This window comes from Cibotium barometz, chromosome 44 (genome assembly GCF_041138505.1).
Source record: "Cibotium barometz isolate CiBa-2024 chromosome 44, ASM4113850v1, whole genome shotgun sequence".
NCBI classification, from domain to species: Eukaryota; Viridiplantae; Streptophyta; class Polypodiopsida; order Cyatheales; family Cibotiaceae; genus Cibotium; species Cibotium barometz.
Window position 1 is genome coordinate 19386504 of NC_141089.1, and position 26981 is coordinate 19413484.

The 26981-nt window shown below is 47.5% G+C and overlaps 1 protein-coding gene across 2 annotated transcripts in view; it reads left to right on the plus strand.

Moving 5' to 3' along the window:
* LOC147613038 (Nucleotide-diphospho-sugar transferases superfamily protein) overlaps positions 1–26981 on the plus strand; it is a 73741-nt gene that overhangs the window by 41700 nt on the left and 5060 nt on the right. For both annotated transcript variants that reach the window (XR_015263340.1, XM_086782334.1), the window contains exons 6-7: positions 15762–15896; positions 16232–16321. Coding sequence is in view for 1 of the 2 variants with exons in the window: in XM_086782334.1 (XP_086638460.1) it covers positions 15762–15896; positions 16232–16321 (225 nt within the window). In the remaining variant the exon portion in view is untranslated. The remainder of the gene's footprint in view (positions 1–15761; positions 15897–16231; positions 16322–26981) is intronic.

A 26981-nucleotide genomic window follows, 5' to 3' on the forward strand; every position in this document is an offset into this window, starting at 1 on the left:
GCTACTGTACCTGCTGGTACAGATTTGGCACAGCTTTGTGCAAGTTTTGGCATGGCTGTACACTGATTTGAGTGAGGAAAAGGTTCAATTTCAGTTGCTGTACTTGCCGGTATAGGTTTGGTACATCATTGGTGAGCACTTAGTACTACTGTACAGTACTTTGGAAGGGGAACAGAGCACATTTAAGGTGCTGTCCTAAATCTGCAGCAACCAGATTTTGCTGATTTCATCACATAAAGTGGGAGAAAAGTTGCATTCTTGCTTCCGCAGTGGGAGATAAAGCTTGGGAGAACAACTGTGAGCACTTGTGTGTTTTTGGTGCAGTGTTTGCACATTTTGCAGGGAGTCAGGCATTGACAGGTTGCATATTGCTATGGCAACCACAGGTGAAAGCTCTTCATTGCTTCACATCAAGAAGCTTGAAGGCTCACATAACTATGATATTTGGCAAACCCAGTGCTATAATGTGTTGCTCCAGAAGAAGCAGCACAAGCCTATCAAAGAAAGGGGTGTAATGCCCGCTTCTCTTACTGCTGAAGAGTGGGAAGATATGGATGAGCTGGCAAGATCTACTATCATGTTGTCTGTGTCAGACTCATTACTTTTCAGCATTCGTGAAGAGAAGACAGCTGGGGAAATGTGGCAGAGATTGCAGGACTTGTATGCCCAACAAAGTGCCTCAAGCAAAGTGTATTGGTTGAAGAAACTCATAGGTCTTCAGATGAAGGAAGGGGCGTCTATGACAGCCCATTTAAATGAGTTTAATGGTATTGTCAGCCAAGTTATAAATCAAAAGTTGGCAATGGACGATGAGTTCAAAGCCACCTTTCTCTTATGCACTTTGCCAGAGAGTTGGGACACATTCAGGACAGCCACTAGCAATTCGAATGCTATGCTGTCATATGCAGATGTTGAGGGTGCTCTTCTTCAAGAAGAGATGAACAGGAAAAACAACTCTGTTGGAAAGTCCAATGCAATGAATGCACGTGGGAGATCCCAGCAAAGGGGTAAAAGCCAAGAACGGGGAAGGAGCAAGTCTCGCTCCAAAAAGGATTTGGAATGCCATTATTGTGGCAAGAAGGGACACATCAAAAAGCAATGCTACAAATGGAAAAATGATCAAAAAGAAAAGGGAAAAGGCAAAGACAAAGACAAAGATGAAGCCAAAGATGTAAAGCCAAAGGGAAAAAGTGGAGTCAAGATTAAAGAAATCAATGTGTCACATGCAGGTGACAGTGAGGATGAGGTCCTATTTACGTCTGCACTTGATGCCCGTTCACTTCTTACAGGAGATGGTCATGGTATGCACTCATGGATCATTGATTCAGGTGCCTCCTTTCATGTCACAGGTTGCAGAGACTTGTTTGTCAGGTATACTGCTGGCAATGAAGGAGTGGTTTATTTGGGTGATAACCATGCATGCAAGATTCTTGGCAGAGGTGATGTGAGGCTTGTGTTTTCAGATGGCTCACAGCTTATGCTCCATGATGTCAGGCATGTGCCTGAGATCAAGAAGAATCTGCTTTCTACTGGACAGCTTGATGATGCTGATTATGTTACCACATTTGGTCGTGGAAAGTGGAAAATTAGTAAGGGCTCACTGGTTGTTGCCAGAGGCTCTAAGGTAGACACTCTTTACTTTATGCATGCAGGTGTTTGTCACCATGCTAATGTAAATGCAACCGAGCTGCCGGAAATCTCTATGTGGCATAGCCGGTTGGGACACATGAGTGTCAAAGGAATGGAGCAATTGTCTCGTTTGGGTTTCTTGCCTTCTCTAAAGTTTTCAAGTTTTCAGTTTTGTGAGCATTGTATATATGGCAGGCAACTGCAGTGCCCCCACAAGAAAGCTCTTGGACAGAAAGATGCTCAGTTAGAGCTTGTGCATACAGATGCATGTGAGATGCCTCAGCTTTCTTTGGGAGGGGCAAAATACTTTTGTGTCTTTTATTGATGATGCCACACGCAAGGTGTGGGTTTATCCTCTTCGTTTGAAGAGTGATACATTCTCAGTGTTTCAGAAGTTTGTTGCTCATGTTGAGAATCAAACAGGCAAAACACTGAAGGCTTTGCGTTCCGACAATGGGGGAGAGTATATGTCCAAACAGTTTCAGGACTTTTGTGATGCTAAAGGCATCAAGAGGGAGCTCTCTACTTCTTATGATCCTCCACAAAACGGGACAGCAGAGAGGATGAATAGGACCATTCAGGAGAAGGTCCGTTCTATGTTGTCACATGCTGCATTACCTCATGGTTTTTGGGCTGAAGCTGTTATGACAGCCGTTCATCTTATAAACAGGTCACCTAACACGAGGCTTGGTGGAAAAGTGCCAGAAGAAGTATGGACAGGGAAGCCTCCGTCATACAAGCACTTGAGAGTGTTTGGTTGCGTTGCGTACGTGCACATACGCAGGGAAATGCGCACCAAACTTGATCCTAAGTCTCACAAATGCATATTCCTAGGATATGGTGACAGAGGTGAAATGGGGTATAGACTTTGGGATCCCGTGAATAGAAAGATTATATGCAGCAATGATGTCATTTTTGATGAAACATGCATGTATAAGGAGCCTGCAAGGCAACAGGAGCCTGGCAGAGTCATCTTTGATGATGATGGACATCATGGACAACAACCAAGGGCTGTAAATCAGCCATTACAGCAGGAAAACCAGCCCTTAAATGGTGCTGAAAATGGTCCAAATGGACAGCCAGAGATGGCAGAAGATATCCCTATGGATATACCACAGTTAGAGGAGATACCGGGCATGATTTTTCAGCCTTATGGCATGGAACAGGAGCCACCAATGGGTGATATGCAGGCTGGACAGCAACCTGCAAATGATGGTCATTGGGTACGGAGGTCCACAAGACCCTCCAGAGCCCCTGACAGGTTTGTTCCAGGGGTTGACTACTTGATGCTCACTGACTGTGGGGAGCCCTCATGTTATAAGGAGGCTTTACAGAGGGCAGACAAGGCTCTTTGGGAGCGTGCCATGAAGTCAGAGATGGATTCTCTGCACAAAAATGGAACATGGAAGTTGGTGCATTTGCCTGTAGGCAAGAAGGTTTTGCCATGCAAGTGGGTTTACAGGCTCAAAGTTGCACCTGATGCAAAGCCAAGATACAAAGCCAGGTTAGTGGCTAAGGGCTTTAAGCAGGAATATGGTGTGGACTTTGATGAGATCTTCTCTCCAGTGGTCAAAATGACCACACTTAGAGCTGTGTTGGCTTTGGTTGCTCATGATGATCTGGATTTGATTCAGATGGATGTGAAGACTGCTTTTCTTCACGGTGATCTCCATGAGGAGATATATATGCAACAGCCAGAGGGTTATGCAGTAAGTGGAAAGGAGAAGCTTGTATGCAAGCTGAAAAAGAGTCTTTATGGGCTCAAACAGGCACCAAGAGAATGGTATCATAAATTTGATACATTCATGAAATCCCAGAAATTCAGGAGAAGTGACATAGATCACTGCTTATACACCAAGAAAGCTTTGGATGGCAGTCTATTGATCCTCATCTTGTATGTTGATGATATGTTGATTGCCGGGAAATCTCGTAAGGAGATGGATACCTTGAAGCAGAGGCTGCATCAAACCTTTGATATGAAGGATTTGGGTGATGCAAATCACATTTTGGGTATGCGGATACTTCGGGACAGAAATCAGCATATGTTGTATTTGTCTCAGAAGGAATACATTGGCAAAGTTTTGCAGAGGTTCAATATGGACGGGGGGAAGAAGACTAGTACTCCTTTGCCTCCATATGTGAAACTCAGTGCTATGGACAGCCCACAGTCGGATAGAGACAGGGCTGATATGGCCAAGGTCCCGTATGCTTCAGCTTGTGGCAGTCTCATGTATGCCATGGTTGCTACTAGGCCGGACATTGCATTTGCAGTGGGAGTAGTTTCTAGATACATGGCTAAACCTGGCAAGAAGCATTGGGAAGCAGTGAAAGGTGTCATGAGATACCTGAAGGGCACACAGGATATGTGCATATGCTTTGGCAAACAGGATGCATTAGTGCATGGTTACACGGATTCGGATTATGCCGGTCATCCAGATAACCGGAAGTCTACTACCGGTTATGTGTTTACATTCACAGGAGGTGCTGTGTCATGGATATCCAGGATGCAGAAGTGCACTGCCTTATCTACTACAGAGGCCGAGTATATTGCAGCCACAGAGGCTTGCAAGGAGGCATTATGGCTATCTCGGTTAGTGGTTGATTTGGGTTATACAGGGGATATTCCATTGTTGCATTGTGACAGTCAGAGTGCCATCCAGTTGGCAAAGAACCCTGTCTTTCATGCAAAGACGAAGCATGTGGATGTGAAGTATCACTTCATCAGAGAGGTGATAGAGAACAAGCAAATTCAGCTTGTTAAGATTCATACGGATGACAACCCGGCTGATCTGTTGACAAAGAGTTTGCCTCCGGAGCGGTTTGCTCATTGCAGACACTTGATGGGCACTTGATGGGTGATAGGCATTGGATGAGGCCAGTTTCAGCCTTGATATGGCCTTGTATATTATCATGTACATGCTGATTTTTTCTTTTCCTTCATTTAAGGGCACTTTGCCTTTAAGTGGGAGGTTGTTGGGGTAAAGGCATTATGCCCACCCTTATAGTGTGTACAAGCCCATAAGTTATAGTACATAGTACACTTAGTACTTTTAATGTACTAAGTGCACTATGTGTACTAGTGCAATATACATGTGTGATAGGGGAGTCACACACTCATCTATTGAGTTGGCTTATCCCCACAACTCTCTCTCTCTCTCTCTCCCTTGTTCTCTCTGTGTATGTCTCCCACATGAAACTCTAACCCTAATTCTCTCTCCCATTCATGCATCACCAGAAACGCATGGCAAAGATCATGTGGACATCAACTGCATCAAATCAAGAGGCATCGCATAATACCTCCCTGAAGGCAAGTACCAAATGCCAAGCTGAACTGCATGTAATCCACATCAATGCTTTGTAACTGCACCAATGATAAGCATAAGAAGAGGTAGCAGATATACGCATGTGTAAAGGCAACAGGATCCAGAAGTCATGCCTGTGAGACATGCAGTGTAAGGTCCAGAAGTGATACTCATCAATGGAGGATCTGATGAGGAAAAAATCAGCAATGGTAGGGCTGATAAAAGTAAAAATTCAGCAATGGGAAAATCTGAAAATGGGGAGAAAAAGTGGGATCTCGAGGCGGGCATTAGCCAATGCTATGAGAGGATAGGTAAACTTTCAGCGATGCCATGATCAGTGGCATGTATGGCAAGTGTAAAGATGCATAATCCCACAATGAATAATATACATGTGACATGTCAAAACCATGAGAGCAAGCCAACATTGGCCAAGTGTGTAAAAGGCACTCCCAGTAAACATCACATGTGAGAAATGTCAGAATATGCAGCGGAAATGACAACCAAACTTGGGTAGACAAGAGCAAGTAGACTGCAAAAAATAATCAGCACAAGAAACACAGAGAGATAGGTGTGTAAACTCTTCTCTATACACAAGATCCCGAAAAACTGAATGAGAAAGTGGTGGGGGCTGAGGGGCAATATATACAACTCCATGTGAGCAGTCGGCCAGCTTCAGATGGTGCCCACGACTGAGAAAAATGCCCACGACTGCTGAAAATAGCAGTCGGCTAGCTACAGATGCCTACGCCTGGACAGAACAAGTCGGCCAGCAGCCCAGATGCACACGACTGAAGAAAGTCCAGTCGGCCAGCATTAAAAATACGGGGAGTGTGGAAAAATGATATACGGGCGGGCACACCCACAACAAAGGCCCTGGTGTATACAAATAGACAGGAGATGACTTCTAACACCCCCTCTCAGCTCCTGGCTGTGAAACCAACCCCAGGGAGCTGGAGTGCCGCCTAAGCGTAGCCTGAGGTAGAGACTTCGTGAAGAGGTCCGCCGCATTGTCCTCCGTCGAACAATAAAGTAGCAAGATGTCACCCACCAAGATCTTCTCACGAACAAAGTGATACTGTATCTCTATATGCTTGGTCCGGGCATGGAAAACCGGGTTCCGAGCAATAGCTATACAACTCTGGTTATCACACTGGATGACTGTGGGCTCCCTATGTGGAAACCCCATCTCGCCTAGCAGCCTCCGCAGCCATACAACCTCACAAGCAGCACCACAAGCAGCCCGATACTCTGCCTCTGTCGAAGAAAGGGCAATAGTTGGCTGCTTCTTGCTGCTCCAAGAAACTGCTCTTGAGCCAAGGGTAAAAGTGTATCCTGAAGTAGACCTCCTCGTGTCTGGATCTCCTCCCCAATCTGAGTCACTCCAACCTTGGAGCTTGACTCCATTCCCTCCTGTGTAAAAGAGTCCCAGATCCTTCGTACTCTGCAAAAACCGCAAGATCCGCAATCCTACGTCCCAATGAGTCTTCAATGGCGTCTGCATAAAAGAGCTCAACAGCCCCACGGAGAAGCTCAAGTCCAATCTGGTGTTCAGCAACCAGATCAATGAACCAACCAACTTCCGGTACTGCGAGGCATCAACTGGCTCACAAGGATCTGTAACGGTTAACTTTGTGTTCGGGTCCATCGGCGAAGTAATAGGCTTGCAGTTCTCCATCCCAAAGGCCTCAAGCAACTCATGAACATACCGCTGCTGAGAGACGAAAAACTCCCTCTGGGTCTGCCAGATCTCCAATCCCAAAAAGAAGTGGAGTAAGCCTAAGTCGGTCATCTCAAACTCCTTTGACAAGGCAACCTTCGTCACTCCAATGTGCTCCACATGACCGCCGATGAGAATGAGATCATCCACATAAAGGATGATAAGTGTGACCATGCCGCGTTCCCGAAAGAGATGCAGGTTCGGATCTGCAACCGATCTCTGAAATCCAGTCCGAATAAAGAAGGAATCAATCTTCTGATTCCAAGCCCTGGGAGCCTGCTTAAGACCATACAAGGCCTTACGTAACCTGTAAACCATCCCTTCCGATCCTGGAACAATAAAGCCTGGAGGCTGCTCAACGTACACCTCCTCCTGCAAGTCACCATTAAGGAACGTCGATTTTACATCCATCTGGTACACGGGCCACCTCTGAGAAGAAGCAAGGGCAAGAACGGTCCGAATCGTGGTCATCCGCGCTGTCGGTGCAAAGGTATCCTCGTAGTCGATGCCTGGCCGTTGAGCATAACCCTTAGCCACGAGCCTGGCTTTGTGTTTGTCCACCGACCCATCAGCCGCGTACTTGGTCTTAAAGACCCATTTGACACCAATGACTGACCGCTTCGACGGCCTCGGTACCAACTCCCAAGTGTTGTTCTTCTCGATGGCGTCAAGTTCCACCTGCATGACTTCCCTCCAAGTATCCTGTGAAAGGGCTTCCTTTATGGAAGTGGGCTCTTTATCCCGCATGATACGAGACATCAGAGCATAGTTCACCTGAAGAAGCTCCGCCGTGTTGCTTTTATCTCGGACTCGATGTGATCTTTGAGGGCCGTCCTCTGTGGTCCACTCGGAGGGTAGCTCCGTGACACCCGACTCCCGAAGGGTGTCTAACAACCACCTAGGTACTCGAACAGATCGTGGAGCCTCCTGTGGTCGCGAGGGCTCAACTCCAGCTGCGGGCTCAACCTCCTGTGATGACTGAGGTGGATCAACTGGAGTGGTAGACTGGGAATCATCATCAGACTCCTCTGGATCTCCAAGAAGTGGCGGCTCCTCGACAGTGGATGCTGGAACATGCTCGTCAAAGACCACATCCCGGCTGATAACAATCTCGTTCCTCTCTGGATCATATAACTTGTATCCCTTGGAAAGAGAGTTATACCCCACAAATACCAGCTTGCGGGACTTGGAGTCAAGCTTCCCCCTTTGCTTCTTCGGAATATGTACATACGCGTCACTCCCAAAGACACGGAAGTGCGAGACATCGGGTTTCCTGCCAAAATATGCCTCAAATGGAGTCATATGGGGTACAGAAGTCGTCGGAGAGCGGTTAATGGTATGGACAGCTGTTGCCACAGCCTCACCCCAAAGTGGACGAGGAAGATCACGATGCTCCAGCATGGTCCTCGCCATCTCCACCACAGTCCTGTTCTTACGTTCAACAACTCCATTCTCTGAAGGCGATCCGGTATTGGCCAATTCCCTCTTGATGCCATGATCTGCACAAAACCGGAAAAATACAGTCGAGGAGAATTCACCTCCTTTGTCAGCCCTGAGAGTCTTGACCTGAAATCCAGACTCTTTCTCCACCATCACGTGCCAATCCTTGAACCGAGCAAAAGCCTCGTCCTTCTGGGAAAGAAAGTAGACCCACGTGAATCTGGTACAATCATCAACAAGCAGCATGAAGTAGAGAGATCCTCCCAAGGATGGTATCTGCTGTGGTCCACACAAGTCAGTGTGAATCAACTCCAAAGGTTTCAAAGCCCGCCTGGAAGCCTGCTTCGGAAAGGATTCCCTGTGCTGCTTACCACGTATGCAAGAACTGCAGCGTCCTTGCCTACTACCAACATCTGGCAAGCCAACCACCATCTGGTCCCGGAAGGCGCGCCGCAAAGCATCCACATTTAAGTGGCCAAAACGAAAGTGCCACAAATCTCCGACCTGAGAGCCTGTCAATGAGGAGAGTGCAGAGAGCTTGTAGATGCCATTCTCCACACCGCCTTCCCAAACAACTTTGCCTGTCTCACGGTCCCTTAGAGCAACTGAATGCTCCTCAAATTCCACCCGAAAGCCAGTCTTGCATACCTCATGCACTGACAAAAGATGAAAGCCCAGAGCAGGGACATAAAGAACTCGGGAAGCATGCTTGCCCCCCTTGCCGTCGGGAATAATCTCCATCCGGCCCTCACTATGTATCGGAATAGTGGAGTTATCGCCAATAAAAATACGACCTGACTACCGTTTCAGATCCAGGAAGAAGTCACGGGATGGAGTCATGTGCCTGGAAGCACCACTGTCGAGATTCAATTCCCGGGTATCCTTTGCGGTGAAGCCAACTGCCTCCTCGCTCGAAGATGATGAAGCATCGGAGTCCACCATCTCCAAGTGCACAAATGCCGGAGTCTTCGCAGCTGAGGCTGAGGAATCAGCACTCTTCCCTGTCCGCTTAGGGCACTTCCTCCAGTAGTGGCCTTTCTCGCCACAATCATTACACGATCTTTCGGCCTTCAGCTTCTCTCGTTCTGGATCAGGCTTCTTCTCGGAAGACTTCTCCGGTGAAGCCTTCCCTTTGCTCTTGTTGGCATTACGGCCTTTCGACCGTTGGCCAGTTAAGGCCACCGAACCTCCACCGTGAGGAGGGTTCGTGAAACGTTCCTCCTGGTCCAAGACCATTGGCACAAGCTCCTCCCAAGTAATGGTGCTGAGCCTGCCACTCGTGATCAACGAGGAATAGAAAGCGGAATACTGACCAGGCAAGTGGGAAAGTAACGTGATGGCCATATCTTCGGATGATATCTCTTTCCCAGCTTGAAGGACTTCCTGCTGAAGGGCCTGCAGCTTGTTAATGTGTTCCCGCATCGTCGAAGACTTTGCAGGGTTCATAACCCGCATCTGCATTTCCAAGGATATCCGCTTCATGGGTGACACCCTGTTGTACAAAGAAGCCAAGTGCTCCCATATGCCTCTCGCCAGCGTCATGTGCTTCACATGGTTGATCACCTGTGGTGTGCAATTGAGGAATATAAACGACCCGACCCTGGCGTTGACACGGTCCCACATGTGTGCCTGTGCCTCGCGGTCCTTCCTCGTCAATAATAACTCCCCTTCCTCAGCTTCCAGCCGTGGCACCCCTATGATAATAAAATCAGCAAGATCATATGACTCCAAAACTGACTCCATCATGACCTTCCAGATGCCGTAATTGGACCCGTCCAACTGTCGATCCACTGGGAACGTGGGGAGAGTCGGAATCTTCACGTGCTTCTCAGCCATCTCGAGTAAATCTGCCATCTCGGAGAGTAAACTGAAAGGGTGGGTGGGTGGGAAAAAATCTGAAAATCAGAAAATATGCAAGTGGCTGTCCAGCCCCTTTGCCCGCCTTCCTCTTGCACCTTCTCTTCCCGTTCAGCCCGAAACAGTCCACCGATCAGCAACATGTTGCTCCCCCTCTTGCTCAGAAAAACGCCCAAGATCTCCTAGAGCCTAGGGCTCTGATACCATGTTAGAATATGCAGCGGAAATGACAACCAAACTTGGGTAGACAAGAGCAAGTAGGCTGCAGAAAATAATCAGCACAAGAAACACAGAGAGATAGGTGTGTAAACTCTTCTCTATACACAAGATCCCGAAAAACTGAATGAGAAAGTGGTGGGGGCTGAGGGGCAATATATACAACTCCATGTGAGCAGTCGGCCAGCTTCAGATGGTGCCCACGACTGAGAAAAATGCCCACGACTGCTGAAAATAGCAGTCGGCCAGCTACAGATGCCTACGCCTGGACAGAACAAGTTGGCCAGCAGCCCAGATGCACACGACTGAAGAAAGTCCAGTCGGCCAGCATTGGGGTGCTCCTGGCATCACCTGGCAGCCCTCCAGCCACTAGGAAAAAATGGGAAAAATAGGGAAAAAATACGGGGAGTGTGGAAAAATGATATACGGGCGGGCACACCCACAACAAAGGCCCTGGTGTATACAAATAGACAGGAGATGACTTCTAACAAGAAAGTGACAATGTCAACACTGTAGAAACAATCCCGTTGCAAGGGAAAATAGCATAAAAGACATCTCAGTAGACATCACATAAGAGAAAGCGTCTAGCATAGACCAACATAAGGGTCAACAAGCATAAGTGACCATGAGGCATCACCAACTGCATGTGGGCAAGTAGAATCCCCCCTGAAGTGCATCTGCCAAACAATGCATACCATGGAGTATAGACTATAAAGCATAGTCATCAAAAGCAATGGCATCAGAAGACATCTCTGCAGGCAATGAAGATGTAAGTGTCAAGGCTGACACGTGTGGCCTGATTTGCACTTGTGGATGAAGATGCCAGCTTCTTCTTTTTTTCACTCTCAATACGCTTCTTGCATTCCTCTATGGAGTGCCCTGTTTTCCTGCAATAGTTACAACGCTTTTTCTTTTTAGGCTTGTCCTCTGTCTTGGGAGGATTCGATGGGCTAGGTTTAGGCCTAGATCTATTCCCACGAAAAGGAGCAACCATTGCTGACTCAGCAGACATCATGTTGTTCCTGTTGGAACGAGATTGCTCTTCACTGAGCAAGAGAGTCACAAGGTTGTCAAAAGTGACTGCATTAGGTGCATTGCCATCCAACAACCGCAAAGTGGTGCCAAATGTCTGATAAGAGTCAGGCAAGTTGCGCAAAACTGTCTGAACAAGATGGCTATCTGTCAAAACCTCATCAATGTTAATGAGCTGCTCTCGTAGGTCCTTCACATGCGTAAGGTATTGATCGATAGAGTCACCTTAGCATGCGGTTAGTCTCAAGCTTGCTCCGAAGGTAAGCTATACGAGCCTCATTACGACCTGAATACAATGCCGCCAAGGTATCTCAAGCATCCTTTGCAGTGGTGCAAGAACGAATGTGCAGAATGATATGCCTGCGGCACGAGAGAGCAATCAATGCATGGGCTTGAGCATCCCTAGCATCCCAAGTACGCTGCTGCTGCTGCTGAGTAGGAGAGGAAGATGAGGAGGTGGACCTGCAGGAGGATGAGCGGGAATCACTTCACCTTCCGTTGGAGCAGGTGCAAGAGGACGCTCTCAGTGCCATCCACATACAGCCATACATTAAGGGCGACCAAAACATGACGCATCATATAAGCCCACATAGGATAGTTGTCCCCATTGAGCTTGTCCTCTTGAGATAGCATTCCAAAGAGGTCATTATTACTGTTGGCCATGATAGCACAACAAATCTGTCACAAGTCACCACGAGTATGCAATGCCCAGCAAAGCCGTAAGAATGCGGGAGATAAATAGCAGGATAACCAATGGACTGAAAGGGAACTCCTTCACCACACGAGAAATACATATGCATGTCCCAAATCTACAAGTGTACTGCACGATGATGCAAATCTGTCAAAGTGTCCACAATGGCATACATATACTGCAGCAAACCACAAATGTATACATGTGCCGTGAAAAACACAATCAACTGACACCTGTAAGAGCTGCAAGTGCTCAAATCCTGGCAGATCAAATGTAAATTGGTTGAATGCTCCAAAAATGGGCTCAATGTAGAAAAGCCCTAATTTTTAGGCAACCAATTAGACCACATCTAAACTGGATTTGCACCTGTAAATCTGCTAATGCGTTTGTCACCTGTACCAAGCGCTGCAATGCCCAAAAATAGGGGGAAATGTCCCAATGCCAACCAAATGTGCCTGAAATACCCAAAATTGGGGGAAATGCCCCAATGCCAACCAAATGTGCCTGTAATACCCAAGAATTTGGAGGAAATGTCCCAATGCCAACCAAATGTCCCTGTAATACCCAAAATTGCCTGCAAATAATGCCAATTTTTGCAAAATCGAGTCAATTTTTACAAAATCCCCAAATTTCTAGTGCAATTATGCACCAAATCTACTGAAATCAATGCCAATGTGCGCCAATGTTGCAATTGTAGGCTCAATGGTGAAAAGCTCCAATTTTTAACAGGCAAAATGTGCAATTTCAGGTCAGAAAATTGCAAATCCCTCAAACCTTGCCAATTTTGGGTAGATGTGAAGGTGAATCTGAAGTTGCTTTGGGCAGTGCAGAGCGGTACACAGGTACGGTCGTACGGCGATACAGGGAGGCTGTACGGAGCACGGTACAGGGCGGCGGCGGCTCAGGCGGCAGTTGCCCGTGAGGGCGATGGTGGCAGCACTCAAGGCGGTAGGCGCAGGCAGTGGCAGCGATGGTGTCGAGGCAGGCGTAGACGGTTGCTGTTGCAGGTGGGGCAGGGCACCCAGATCTGAGGCGCAAGGCGGCGCAGAGGACGGGCGGCGCCAGATCTGGAGCGACGCAGGCGGCATGAAGCAGATTTGGGGCAGTTGGGCGTCACGAAGCAGATCAGGACCGGTGGCAGCGGCGGCGGCGGCGGATAGTTGAGGGAAAATTTGGCAGCGCACAGGGGTGGCGGCGGACAGCTGAGGTCAGATTTGGTGGCGCACAGGGGCAGCGGCGGCGGCGGCGTGGTGCAGTTGAGGGCAGATCTGGCGGCTCACATGGGCGGCAGCGACGGCGTGGTGCAGCTGAGGGCAGCGGGGCAAGGCGGTACAGTACGGCGTACGGACAGAGCGGCGGTGGTGTGCAGAGGCGGCTGAGGGCGGCGGCGGCAGGGTGGCTGAAGGCAAAACCCTAACCCTAATGCAGCAAAACCCTAATGCCCTGATGTGTGTAATAGGCTCAAGCTCTGAGGAGCAGCAGGGGGCAAACCCTAATGCTAACCCTAACCAAGCTCTGATACCAATGTTGGGTAGGAGGGAAGCTAGCGTGCACACACACACACACACACACACACACACAACCTCAAGCACACAGAAACATGAGTGCTAGAAAAGATGTACTCAATAATGATATGAAATGAAAGTACAAGTAAGTACTAAAACGCCTAGGGCAAAGTGCCCAACACACATAAGTGTGTTCACACGGGGAAAAAACCTGTGTCCAGTCACAGGGAAAAAGCCCAAGATCATGGCAAATATTGGATGGCATTTGTTGCGGAGTTCTTGCATGCTATAATGGTAGCAAGTTTTCTTAGGGCGCATTTTGGATACATCTTTGTTTCATCTTAGATTTCGAGATGAGAGAGGCTATCTCTTATTCATAGTTGTCAGGTACGATACCGTACAGGAAAATACGGTACGTTATAAAAATTTTTCTTATTGTACGATAAAATATGGTGCTTAAAAAAAATACTTATAAACTTACGTATTTCCAATTCTAGATATGGAGTATTTTAAAAAGGAGGGAAGCCTCATAGTACAAAGGAAGCTCAAACAGCCATAGATAAGCAAAAAAAAAAGACCATTACCTCCCAAGAAGTTTATTTTTTTTTGGGGAATTTTTTTTGAAAAGTCCGTACGAGTACGTATGGTATCGTACCGTACGGTATTCCGTACGATAAGCCGTCGTACGCTGTATGAAAACAACCCTGCTCTTATTGCATGTAAGATGGGATTTTTGGATATAACTTGATTATCCGGGGATTTTATCTTCTTGATGGGGCTTGAGTTTCTTTTTAGTGTGCAGATACAAAGCTGGAGGTGAGTATTATGGTTGGTTGCTTGGGAGACTTTCGTAACTTCGTATGGGATTTATGGTTTATTTCGAGAAACTTAGAAATAAACCACCCTCTTTGGGGGTTTATACTAATCTTTTGTGTTTTGTGTTTAGGAGATTTGTGGGGTTGTAATAGTACCATGAGTTTCTATAATGATTTGCATGAACTTGGTGATTATTAGGTACAAGACATTTAGCGAGACGTGTTATGTACGTGGAGCTAATCCTTGGATTAGCATGCCTAATCTAGCAACGTTAGGGGACCCTAGGATTAGGAGATGGTTCAGAATTAATAAAACAAGGCTAGTGTGGCTATCTATAACACGTTAGCTATTTATAGCGCGAGTTATCACTATATAAGTGATACCTTGGGTTATTATTCTGTAGTCAGTTGTGCGGTGCACTTCTAATGGGTCTATGCCTAGACCAGAGTTTCTACTTCTGCCGTGGACATGGCATATCACAAAGTCTTGCCGAGGGCCCCTATGGGCAGGCACGCCAGTGCAACCGGCATGTATATGTGGAGTGGAACCTTAGCCGGTGGATCGAAGTACAGATCCTACGGTTGGGTGGTGAGCTTGCTTGCACCCCTTTTATTCGGTTTTCTCTAATCTTGTGTTGGAGATATTGGTTAGACAGGCCTGGAGGCCTCTTACACTCCCAAACAAGGTTCTTACTTAAGGAGCTAGATAATATAGGTACAATGTTTTGATAGATGGGGGTTATGCGAACCACATGTGCATTATGCATTATGCATTAACATGTTGCTTGGCATATGCTTTGCATGTGTGGGCTTGTTTTTTGGAATGATATTACCTAGATTTATTGCTTTGTGAAGGTCCACCGGGCTGGGGATGCCTGGGAACCCCGTGGACGCATGCGTGCATAAACGTGTCTGGATGTGACATAGTGTATGTTATGAGTATTGGGGGAGGTAAATATAGTGCTTTATAACTAATGTGAATGGTGTAGGTTCTCACTGCTATTCTCAAGACTTTGTGAGCCGTCTCCATGGAGTCAAACTCCAGGTGGAGGTAACTCTGGATTAGGAGTTGAACATTAGTGATGCATTCCTATTTGTCAATGAGATTGACAAGATGGCTGTGACTGTGGATTTGGTTCCAGAGACTGCCAACGAGAGTAATGAATTTCTTGAGGACGGTTTGAGTGAGTTGCTCCTAAAGATGACAATCAGAGATGTTGATCACAAAGTATACCATGGAAGGAAGGAGAGGAGAGGGAAAAAGGGGGAAAGGCAAAAGAGAGCAATGGGAAAATAAGGGTGCACGTTTGGCGCAATCTATGCCCAGCTGTATGTTCCTTGGTGATCTTGAAGTTTTTAGTGACTCTTAAAGAATGCTGAACTATCCGTTTTTTGTTTTTTTGTGTTGCAAGAATTTGTATTGAAAGTAAATTTACTTTCGGCAACTCACAGATGTAGCATTTTAAACTGTTGCACTTTCGGCAACTCACAGATGTAGCATTTTAAACTGTTGCACAATTACTTTTTAGAAATGAGTTCTATCAATTTGTGACACAGATAATTATTGTGGATGATGGAAGCACAGACAATACAGTAAAAGTGGCCTTTGATTATGTCAGACGACACACTTTGGATCATGTTCGGGTTCTCAAGCAAGGTACAAATTTTGGCAAAGGTGCAGCAGTGAGAAAGGTGTGCAACTTTTTTCTGCAGCTGAGATCATGAGCTCTCTTTTGCTTTGTTGTTCTGCACAGCTTTTGTAGTTACACGTACACACCCACATATGCGGGCATGCACATGCACATACATAAAGATGTCAAGTCCCCTTTTTCTTAATATTACATGTATTGTAGCTAGAGGAGTTCACATAGGCTGCGGATTTTTTGTGTGAATACTTTTTATAGATCATTGGCCATTACATTATGTTCATATGTTTCTTCAAGAGTTGTAATGATCGTATCTTTCAGAGAATGTACGTTTTTACCATCCCATCTAACTTGCCACATTAAAACTGTTACCTTTTGAAGGGGATGCTTTGTGCAAGAGGTGATCTTCTTCTTATGCTTGATGCTGATGGGGCTACCAAGATCACAGATCTCGAGAAGCTGGAAATTCAGGTTGGATCTTTTTGAGAGAGGTGTTTTAAATTCCTCAGCAGAAGTTGTCCAACCTCAGGAAAAACCTATTTAGCAACTTATGCTTGGGTGTTGATGAGAACAAATAGCAGCATCTTCTATCTTAGTACTACTAGTCATCATGTATCACTTGTGGTCTTATGGGCCAATTTGGTACCCATAGACCTCAAGTCTTGCGCTGCTTAGGACAGGATTTAGCTTTTATACACTCTCTCTCTCTCTCTCTCTCTCTCTCTCTCTCTCTCTCTTTGTGGATTGCTGGCATAATGGTTTCGGTGTCAGGTTGATCCCGGGTTCAAATCCTTGCCAAGCCCCCTCGTGGGCTGTCTCATGGGGTGTATATGTTCGGCTGGCTAGTGCCGTGCGTTGAAATTCCCATCATCATCCTCTCTCTCTCTCATGGCGTGAAGCTGCGCAGCCCCCCCCCCCCCTCTCTGTTCGCGCTGCGCGCTGGTTGCCCTGGTTGCTGCTTCCGCCTCCCAGTTTCCAGTGCACAGGTGCAGGCGTGCTGTGCCTTTGTTGCCCTGCTTCCGCCTCCCAGTTTCCAGCGCACAGGCGCAGGCGCCCTTTGCCGTGCTACGCGTGCCCGCCTCTTTGCCGCGTTGCGCCCCTACTTCCCTGCTGTACACAGGGGCCCTTGCCCTGCCTCCCTTGTCAGGCTCCTCCTGTTCATACACTGTGTGTCTGCTTCCCTTTTCCCACCTGCCCTTGCTCAGGCCCCCAAGGCAGCAACTAGGGGGAAATAGCACAATGAACCTACAGGAGCTGGAGGCATACATCAAGATAGTAGAGGACAACACCAAGAAATTACTGGGCAAACAAAAGAAGGTGCTGGACAGGGTTCTGAACCAACATGAAAAACAGTTGGAAGGTGTCACCAATTGGCCGACCATTTGGTCCATCTCTAGTTTTTGCGTCTCGTTCACTTGAGGCCAGGCCGGTGTCTTGTGTGAAGAGGCCAGTATTTTGCTGACATGGACGGGAGCCAGACTGGTGCCACCCGTGTGTTAGCAGGATGGTGTCGTATGGACGGGAGCCAGACTGGTGCCACCCGTGTATGACCTGGACTGTGTTCGACCCATGGGATTGTCACGCCATGGAAGAGCCAGTATTCGTGCCGTGTTTTGCCTATGGGACTGTCACACCATAGGGAGACTCGTGCCTGGAACTGTGTCTTACCTATGGGACTGTCACTCCATAGGAAGACCAGGTTTTTATGTTTTTATGTCGTGCCAGTTTTGTGCCGACAGATATTTTGTACTTGTTCCATGAACGGGAGATATATCCATGTTACTATTTGCACATGCACACATGATTTGCATGTTTGAAACTGTTTTCACATGACATGTATTTTTGTGTTTGCCTGCTTGACGTGTTACTTACTGAGCGGGGACGCCTGCCAGTGAGTCGTGAAGTCTGCTCTGTATTCTGACGAGCTTTAGTGCATGTGAACAGGTGGTAAGTATATCGCTTATGTTGTTTTTATTATTTTATTTCTAACCTTTAGTTTTATAAGGTTAAGTGTTCACATTCACTTAAATGTGGGCACCCCCTTTGGGCACCCACTTAGGGGCCAAGGTGGGGAGCCCCACTTAAGTGAGTGTGGGGGTGGGCATGGTCACCTACCCATACTCCCCACCCACATGCAAGCGTAGAGAAACTCCACTTTAAATTTATAAAAGAAAACCTCCTCCTTCAAGCGTGGATCATCACCACCCGGCGGATCGCTTCTTTCTTGCGTTTATTCACCAACCGCGACTCTCTCTCTCTGGCGCATGTTTTCATGAAGGCGGCTGCTTCTGTACCCTCTGCTGCTGGCTGCGCCTCCTCTTCTACAGGCGGCTAACGCTGACTGCAGGTGCGCTTCACACAAAACAGAACTACTGTAGGTGGCCACCTTCATACAGTTACGCTGCCCTCTACAGGCGACTCTCTTGGCCCTGCAGGCTGCACGTTTTCACCAGCAAACTACCCTTTCTTTCCTCTCCAACAGGCGGCTACTTTCCCCTGTACAGCAGCTGCACTTTTGTACCATCTGTGGCGGCTGTACCCACTACTCGTGAGCTGTCCACTATACAAGACAGCAGAACAGACTACAGGCGGTTGTATTGGCCTAGACAGCTGCGCCAGCTTGTCATATGGGCGGCTGTTTACTTTGCACTACAGGCTGCACCCGTTCTCTTTCTCAGCAGGCTGCGTGAGCTCTCTAACAGGCGGCTGCATACACACAGGCTACATTGCCTTGTTCTCTTGCAGGTAGACGAGGGCCATCTTCAACAACTATTGCACTTCCTTTCCATAGGCGGTGTTTTCTTTCTTCTAGAGGCTACATCTTGGAATTCCACTCCAGTAGCTACACACACGAACACCTCGTGTATTGGTCTACAATCTGCAACCTTCAAGTAAGTGAATTTCAGATTTAAAAGTATTTTGTGTTAAATTTAATAAGGGATTCCCGACTCCCTTTACGGCCACACCCGTTCGGTGCCGGGTTGTCCAAGCTCTATTGGAGAACCTCGGTCCAAAGGTGCTGAGATCGGGAGAGCCAGGCGTTAGTACGAGAGCGCCTGTTTGTGCGTGGTCTCGGAACACCAGTGAGGCGCTCTCCACGGAGTCCAGTGAAAGCACAGGACCGTAGAGATTGGACCACACTAGTGGTCGTTCTGCTTCGAGCTTCTACATCGAATTTCGACTTCGAGCCTACTTGTTTGGTACTGTTTTCATATGTACATGGACATCATCTGGTTCTTGGAACCCATGGAGCATTGTATTTATTAAATACTCCCAATAAATATATCATATATTGAGGGGGGGGGGGTCGGCCCGTTCCGTCCCCAGTGCTGGTGTCCATCTTTCCATTTCATTTCATTTCAATTTCAAGTTGTATTAAGTTGTCCATTTCAAATTTGTGGTTTTAAAGTTGTGCTATTAAGCGTGTGGGTGTCCAACGGAGTCTTTCCCACTTGACGGGATCGGTTTCATGGGTATCAGAGCACGGTTGTTTCCCTCTTCCTAGTGGGGAAACGAACCTGTGTACTGGACATCCCGCTTTTAGCAAACTTAAAACACAATGGACAGCCAAGGCAACCCTTTGGAAGTGCTAAATTCGAGGGGTCCATCTAGTGCCTCTCATGGGTCTGATGCCCTGCGAGGTAGACACAAGCCCCTTGAAAGGGTTATTGATAGTGAATCAAAGGGTCAACTGTCTCCAGGAAAGACAGTTATGCTTGAACAAGAGCCTGATGCTATGAGGGCTGAAATGGAACATATGAGAAAACTTTTGCAGGCTCAAGAGCAAGAGTTAAAGTTTTTGCATGAAGATCCCCATCTGCAAAGTGCTATTGAAGCCAGGAAGGCTGATGCTATGGTAGATGTAACTTTTGAATCAATGACTCGTGAAGTGGGCAAGAAACCAAGGGAGTTGGCACTTGCCTACCTCCTCCGCAAAGGTGATATCAAAGAGGGGGATGACGGAGAGCTGAAATTCAGAAATCCACCTCGTTTGAAGCATGGAGATCCCGCATCCCAAAGGCTGAAATCTTTTATGCAAAAGGAAGAGGTGACAGTCACCTCTCGACATGCATCCTCTCCACAAGGCACAAAGCCTGACAGATATATGTATGCCATTGCTCATGGAGGGCATGAAAGTCACATGTATGCAAGACATGTAACTCATGGTGACAGGTCTGCTTCTAGAAAAATTTTACCTTCTGAGTTGTCTCATGGAGAGACAATGCCATATGTAGGTAAGTCACATGCATCTGAGTTTCGAGTTCGTGGAGCACATGCCACCGTGCCCCATGAAACTTCTATGACGGCCCATGGAGCCCATGCAGATAGGGCTGCCCCGTTGGATAAGGGGTAAAGAAAAAGAGAAGACCATGAGCCTCATGCCAGGAAGCTCAAGGAATTCAAAGCAGGTGACAAATCTGTTAAATTTGATGCTTTTCATGGTGAACATGATGCTTCTAAGGTATTAGCATTTGTGGCATAGTTTGACATTGCTTTTAGCGATGAGGACTTCACAGAAAAGTCAAAGGTGTGCCATGCTAGCATGTTTTTGAAAGGGACTGCTGCTCATTGGTGGATCACTGAAAAGATCACCAAGGATCCCATTTCTACTTGGAAGGAATTCAAGGATAGATTTTATGCTCAGTTCTTGCCACCCAATGCAGAGCAAACTCTCACTCAAAAGTGGGACAGGTTGGAGCAAAGAGACAATGAAAGCGTACAACAGTATGTTAACAAATTCTGGAAAGTGTTGCTGGAAGTGACTCCCTTTATGCAAATTACTGAGGATGAAAGAAAGAGGAAGTTTCGTTCTGGACTGCAACCAGCATATCGATCGGGCATTGAATTGCACCCGAAACATACGTTGCAACAACTCACAGCTTCTGCTCTTGCTACGGAGCAATTGGTGCTCAAGATTAAACAGGATCAAGGAGGTTCAAAGGGGAAGGACAAGGCTGTCCCAAATCAGCAAAAGGGTGGACAGCCACCTAAAAAGAACTTCCGGGAGCCCTACAAGGGTGGTAAAGCTGAAAATAACACATCTAAAGAACAGGGCCCAAGGAAGAACAAATTCGGCTTAACCCCGGAGCAAAGAGAGCAATATGCCAAGGATGGAAAATGCTTTTCTTGTGGTAGCAAAGACCACATGTTTCGACAATGCCCAGATCGCAAACCAAAGCACGAGGACAAGCACACCAAGGCTAATGTACATGCAGTTCCTGATGTTCAAGGAAATACAGGTCATGATGCAAAAGAGCGAATGGTTTGCAAGGCTTGGGGGCAAATCAAGGATTAGCCCGCACTATTCATGTTTGATGACTGTGCAACTGACAACTTCATCTCTATGCAAATGGCAACTGCATTGGGTATTGAGGTTGAAAACATGGGACCTCAGATTGAAGCCGAAGCTGCATTTATTGGTAAAGAGGTGCAGGTTACCCCTTTGATAGGGAAGTTGCGCATCCATATCCAGGGCTACCTTGATAATGAGCATTTCCTAGTTGCTCCACTGAATGGATGTGATGTATTGTTGGGCAAGCCATGGCACCATAGGCTTGAGCCCCGCAAAGACTACAAGTCAAATATGATCTCTTTTATGCATAAACGCCGCATGCATTTTATTGATGCTGGCAAAGAAGGGGATTCCATCCCACTTGTATCACACATCCAAATTAATAAAGCAATGAAAAAGAGTCTTTCAGCGTACTTGGTTTTTGTGCGTGATAGTCTTGTGCCAAATCATCAAAATGTGGATGCTATGTCTGATGATAGGCTGAATTTTCTTAATGCATTCAACGACTGTTTTGTTGACTCGTTGCCAGGTGAATTACCTCCCCAAAGGCCCGAAGATCATCGCATAGATCTTGTGCCAGGTAGTTCTCCACCCAACAAACCCGCATACCGAGTGAGTGCTGCACAACAAGAAGAAATCATGAAGCAGGTAAACGAGCATCATATGTGGTCCAGTATTGATTGTTCCTGACTTGCACAAGTCATTCCTGGTTGAATGTGATGCTTGTGGTGATTGCATAGGAGCTGTCCTAAATCAAGAAGGGCATGCAGTTGCATACGAGAGCCGTCGTTTGCATGATGCTGAGCTTCATATGGATATCTATGAGAAAGAGCTCTTGGCTGTAATTCACGCCTTAAAGATTTGAAAACACTACCTTCTTGGGGCTGAATTTGTAGTCAAGACAGATCATCAAAGCTTGAGATACTTTCTATCTCAAACCAAGCTTTCAGAGAAGCAGATGAGAATGGCAAACTTTCTTTCCATGTTTCATTTTCAGATTGTGCATACCCTAGGAAAGAAAAATGTGGTGGCGGATGCACTATCTAGGAGGCCTTATGTTGCTGCAGTCTCAGTGGCCTCTCATGGAGACTTATCTGCTATGAGAGATTTGTATCATTTGAATGCTGATTTTTGCCATATATGGACTGATTTGATGGCTGGTCATTCACATGCCTCTTATGTTATCAACGAGGGTTATCTCATGAAGGATAATTGCCTATGTGTGGTAAAGGATTTGCGTCCAAAGGTTATGGACGAATGTCACACTCCACCTTATGCTGATCATAGAGGTATTATGCCTACTACTCATATGATTCAGAGGTATTTCTTTTGGCCGAGCATGCGTAAAGACATTGAGGCTTATGTGCGTGCATGTATTACTTGCCAAAAGGTGAAATTTGACAGGCAAAAGCCTCCAGGTTTGCTTCAGCCATTGCCTGTTCCCTCACAACCTTGGGAAAGTATCACGATGGATTTTATTATGGATTTGCCTAGATCCCAGCATGGGAATGATGCTATTTGGACTATTGTGGACAGGTTTAGCAAGCAAGCTCACTTCTTGCCCGTCAAGAAAACCATCAAAGCTGATCATATGGTAAAGCTTTTTCTTGCTAATATTTTCAAGCATCATGGTATGCCTAAATCCATTGTTGGGGATAGAGATCCCAGGACTACAAGCCTATTTTGGAGGGCTTTGTTTGATAATATGGGTACTAAACTTGAGTTTTCATCAGCTTATCATCCCCAAACGGATGGCCAAAGTGAAGCTGCAAATTCAGCCGTGTTGGATTTGTTGAAATGTTATGTGGCAAATCAAAAGACTGCATGGGAGAAGTATCTTCCACTTGTTGAGTTTGCCTACAACAATACAATCCATGCCTCCACAGGAAAGGCTCCGTTTGAGATTATTTATGGTAGAGTGGTATTGCCACCCATCCTTCATACTAAGGATGAGATATTTGCAGCTGATGAATATGTTCGTGACTTGGATGTTGCCTTTGGTCAGGTGCGGACAACCATTGTAAGATCTCAGGATAAGCATAAAATGGCTGCTGACAAGCACAGAAGGGACATGGAAGTCAAAGAAGGTGATTGGGTATTGTTGAAATTTGAGAAGGCTAGGCTTCGGAAGAGGCCAGGACGAGAAGGATCATATCCTAAGCTTTCTCCTCGCTATTATGGACCCTTCAAGGTGATTCAGAAGATCAATGAAGTGTCCTACAGGCTTGCTCTACCTAGTCATTGGAAGATTCACAATGCTTTTCATGTGAGTCTATTTCGGAAATATGTGGGGCCAGATCCTAAAGAGCCTGTCACAGAAGATCCACCAGAGATTGAAGAGCTTGAGGCCTCCGCAAGGAGATACAGGGAAAGAACAACAAGATTGAAGAACTGACAGCCCAAGTGAACCACCAAGAAGAGGTGATTCAGATGTTGAAAGAGACCCAGATGCAACAAACAGGAATGCCAGAAGCTGCCCCAATGATAGGGGAACTCCGGGCAGAAATGGAAGCCATAAAGGCTACGGACAAGGACCATACAATGGAGGAAGGGGAGCTGAATATTCAGGAGGGTATAAGGACTGACTTGGAGCAGTTGAAAGCTGCGAGCGATAAGGTGCGGGAAGAACTGTAGACCACTAAGAAAGATTGGGTGGAGGTGGTGAAGAAGCAGAAACCCCCGCAAAGCATCATATATGAGACTCTCGAGGAGGAGAAACGTAGGAAGGATAGGGCCCTCCATGTACGAGTACGGGGGCTACAGGCGGGGGCTTCCCCAAAGGAGGATGCCATGACACTTTGCCGGATGCTAGGAGGGGACGGGATCCCCCCCCCCCCCCCCCCTTTGCAGATACATGGAGGGCAGGAAAGGATATGACACGAGACGACCCCTCATCATTAGATTCCCTGATGCCACCAGTAGACTGGCCTTCTTAGACAGACGGGCTGCCCTCAAGGGCACACAGGTGTACATGGGAGAAGATCTCACTCCAGCACAGGTGGCACACCGGCGTGAGGCGATGGTGACTGTTCACGAGGCCCGCAAAGCAGGCAAGTGGGCTATCTACAGAGATGGTAGAGTCATTATCACTGAGCGCCGTCCCAAATAGGGACGCAGGGTCTATGAGACCAAACACCTGGGGTTGGCAGTATGGAACTGCAATGGCATGCTGTGGTCGAATCCAAGAGGCTTGAGCGAGATTCTCACAGGCAGGGATGTCATTTTTTATACAGAGACTCATCAGAGCCCTGAGAGGGGCTTACCATACATAGCCGGGTATGAGTGGGAGTCAGCGTTTCGAGGCGAGACCCGCACATCAGGAGGAGTACGTGGCTCTGGGGGGGTAGCTGTCCTTTTTAGATCCCATCTCCGACAGATTCTCAACATCGTCCGGAAGGACGAGGATGCACAATATCTTTGGGTGCGGCTACAGCTTAGCAGGGACAGAGTCATCCACATTGTTGTGTGTTATTTTCCACCACGCCACTCCCCTTACGCCGCACAGCTTGGCCAGTCACCGTACTTACCATTATATGAGGATATCATGGAGTTCTCACAGTTGGGGGAAGTCCTCCTGCCCAGGGATTTCAACGCTAGGACGGGAAGTCAGCAGGTCCCACTACTTGATCTAGACGACCCTATCAGACTACATGAGCTGGACATCACTGACACAGGGCTGCAGCGATCATCACAGGACCGTGAGGAGGTCATAGTGTACGGGAGAGATTTCTTAGAGCTGGGAGCTGCACATGGTCTCGTTATCTATAACGGGATGTCCCGATGGCCATCCTCCGACACCCTCACCTCCTTCCCTCGCTCAGGAGGTACTAGCATTGTGGACTACCTTATGGGATCTCCGACTTTGGCACACCTTATCCCCGACTTCTCCATTCGGCCACCCCCTTTTGAAGTTGACCATGCCTACCTCTCTTTCACTCTTACCTGCACACCACCCGTCCCTCCACCACCCACCCCCATCTCACATTACACTCAGGTCCTCTTTGATCACGAGCTTGACCTTGTTTACTCCAACCACATCTACCGCCAACTCCAGGATGTGGAACCTATTGTCCCCCTATCCACCCTCACATCGCAGCTCACCACCATACTCGCACACATCTGCCACCGCTTCTTTCATCTGCACGCGGCGGTCTACCGCCAAGCCACCTTGCGGTTCCATGCCCCAGAACTGTTCGTATGATGACGAATGTCGGACCACACGCTCCCGTCTTAAGCATGAGTTACGGATTGGGCAAATCACGAAGCGCCAAGCGCAACGGATTTCTCAACGGCTCACCCAACACAAGAAACGGGAGTTCTATGCTCGGAAAGAGGATGAGTTATACGGACTTTTCTTAGGGCAGTGCAAAGAGGCATGGAGAAAACTCCGAGAACATCGCCGTCCCACACCTTTCACCTGCCCGGACACATGGCACTCCTATGCATGCTCCCTCTATCATATCCCCCATTAGCCACCCCTACCCCCACCACCAAATCTCCACCTTCTTCACAAAGGGCATGGTCCTCAAGGCCATTCGTAGACTACGCAATGGGCGAGCCCAAGATCATGGGGGACTCACTGACGAGTACATCTCGCATGCCCATGATACCCTAGCACCCCTACTAGCCTACATATTCAATAGAGCCCTTTGTGAAGGATTTCCACCCTCTTGGTCCACCAACACCATCACCCTCATCCTCAAAGCCGGAGATCCACTTGATCCTAATAACTACAGGACGATCGTGTTTGGCCACACATTGGCCAAACTCTATGGATCAGTGCCAGAGGCGGAGCTCAGTTCATTTGCAGAGAGCCAAGGATGCAGAGCCTTAGGATAGGCTGGCTTTCGGAGGAGCTACTCTACCCTTGACCATATCTTCACCCTCCGTGCCATCATCGAGGAGGGTAGAGCATGACACGAGAGGATTTACTGCTGCTTTGTGGATTTCCGCAATGCTTTTGATATTGTACCCCGAGCCCGCCGCCTCTTGCACCGTCTACAGGAGATCTGAGTCCCATCTGACATGTTTTGGAGCATCATCGCCCTCTATGAGTTCGTCACCGGACGAGTGAGAGCCATAGGAGGTACATCACAAGAGATTTCCAACACTATTGGGGTGAAACAAGGCTGCCCTCTATCACCCACTCTTTTCGGCCTCTACATTGATGAGATCTCGAGCTTCATTGATGGATTTTAGGCGGGGCTGGTTCCACACTGGCAGGCATATTGATCCCCATACTACTTTATGCAGATGACATCGTCCTCTTCTCAGACTCAGCCGAAGGGCTTCAGAGCCAGTTGGATGCCTTACATGACTTTTGCACTCAGTGGGACCTCTTTGTTAACCTTGGTAAAACCAAGGTAATGGTCTTCAATACCTCTCGCCCCGTCAAACATCCAGATTGCGCTTCACATATAAAGGGGATCCTGTGGAGATTGTCTCATCCTATGTCTACCTTGGTGTCAATTTCAGTGGCCCACACTTTACCATGCTTCCCGCAGCACATGCCAGAGTGACGCGGGGATATGCAGCCTTGAGCTTACTTGAGCGGCAGTGCTTCCAGGCACATTTCCAGGAGCCTAGGACGAAGGGCTGGCTTTTTGACACCCTCGTCACACCAGCCTTGATGTATGGAGCAGCTTTCTGGGGGCTAGATTTATCCGATGAGGATTGGCAGCGAGTTGAGAGGCCCCAGGTCATGAGCATCTTCAGCGTATGATCTGCAGCAAACCATCAGTCCCACACCAGATTATCCAAATAGAGTTTCGATGGTAGTGGAGGCACTCTTCCAGACAGTCACATACCTCCATCGCATCAGTCACATGGATCCCCACA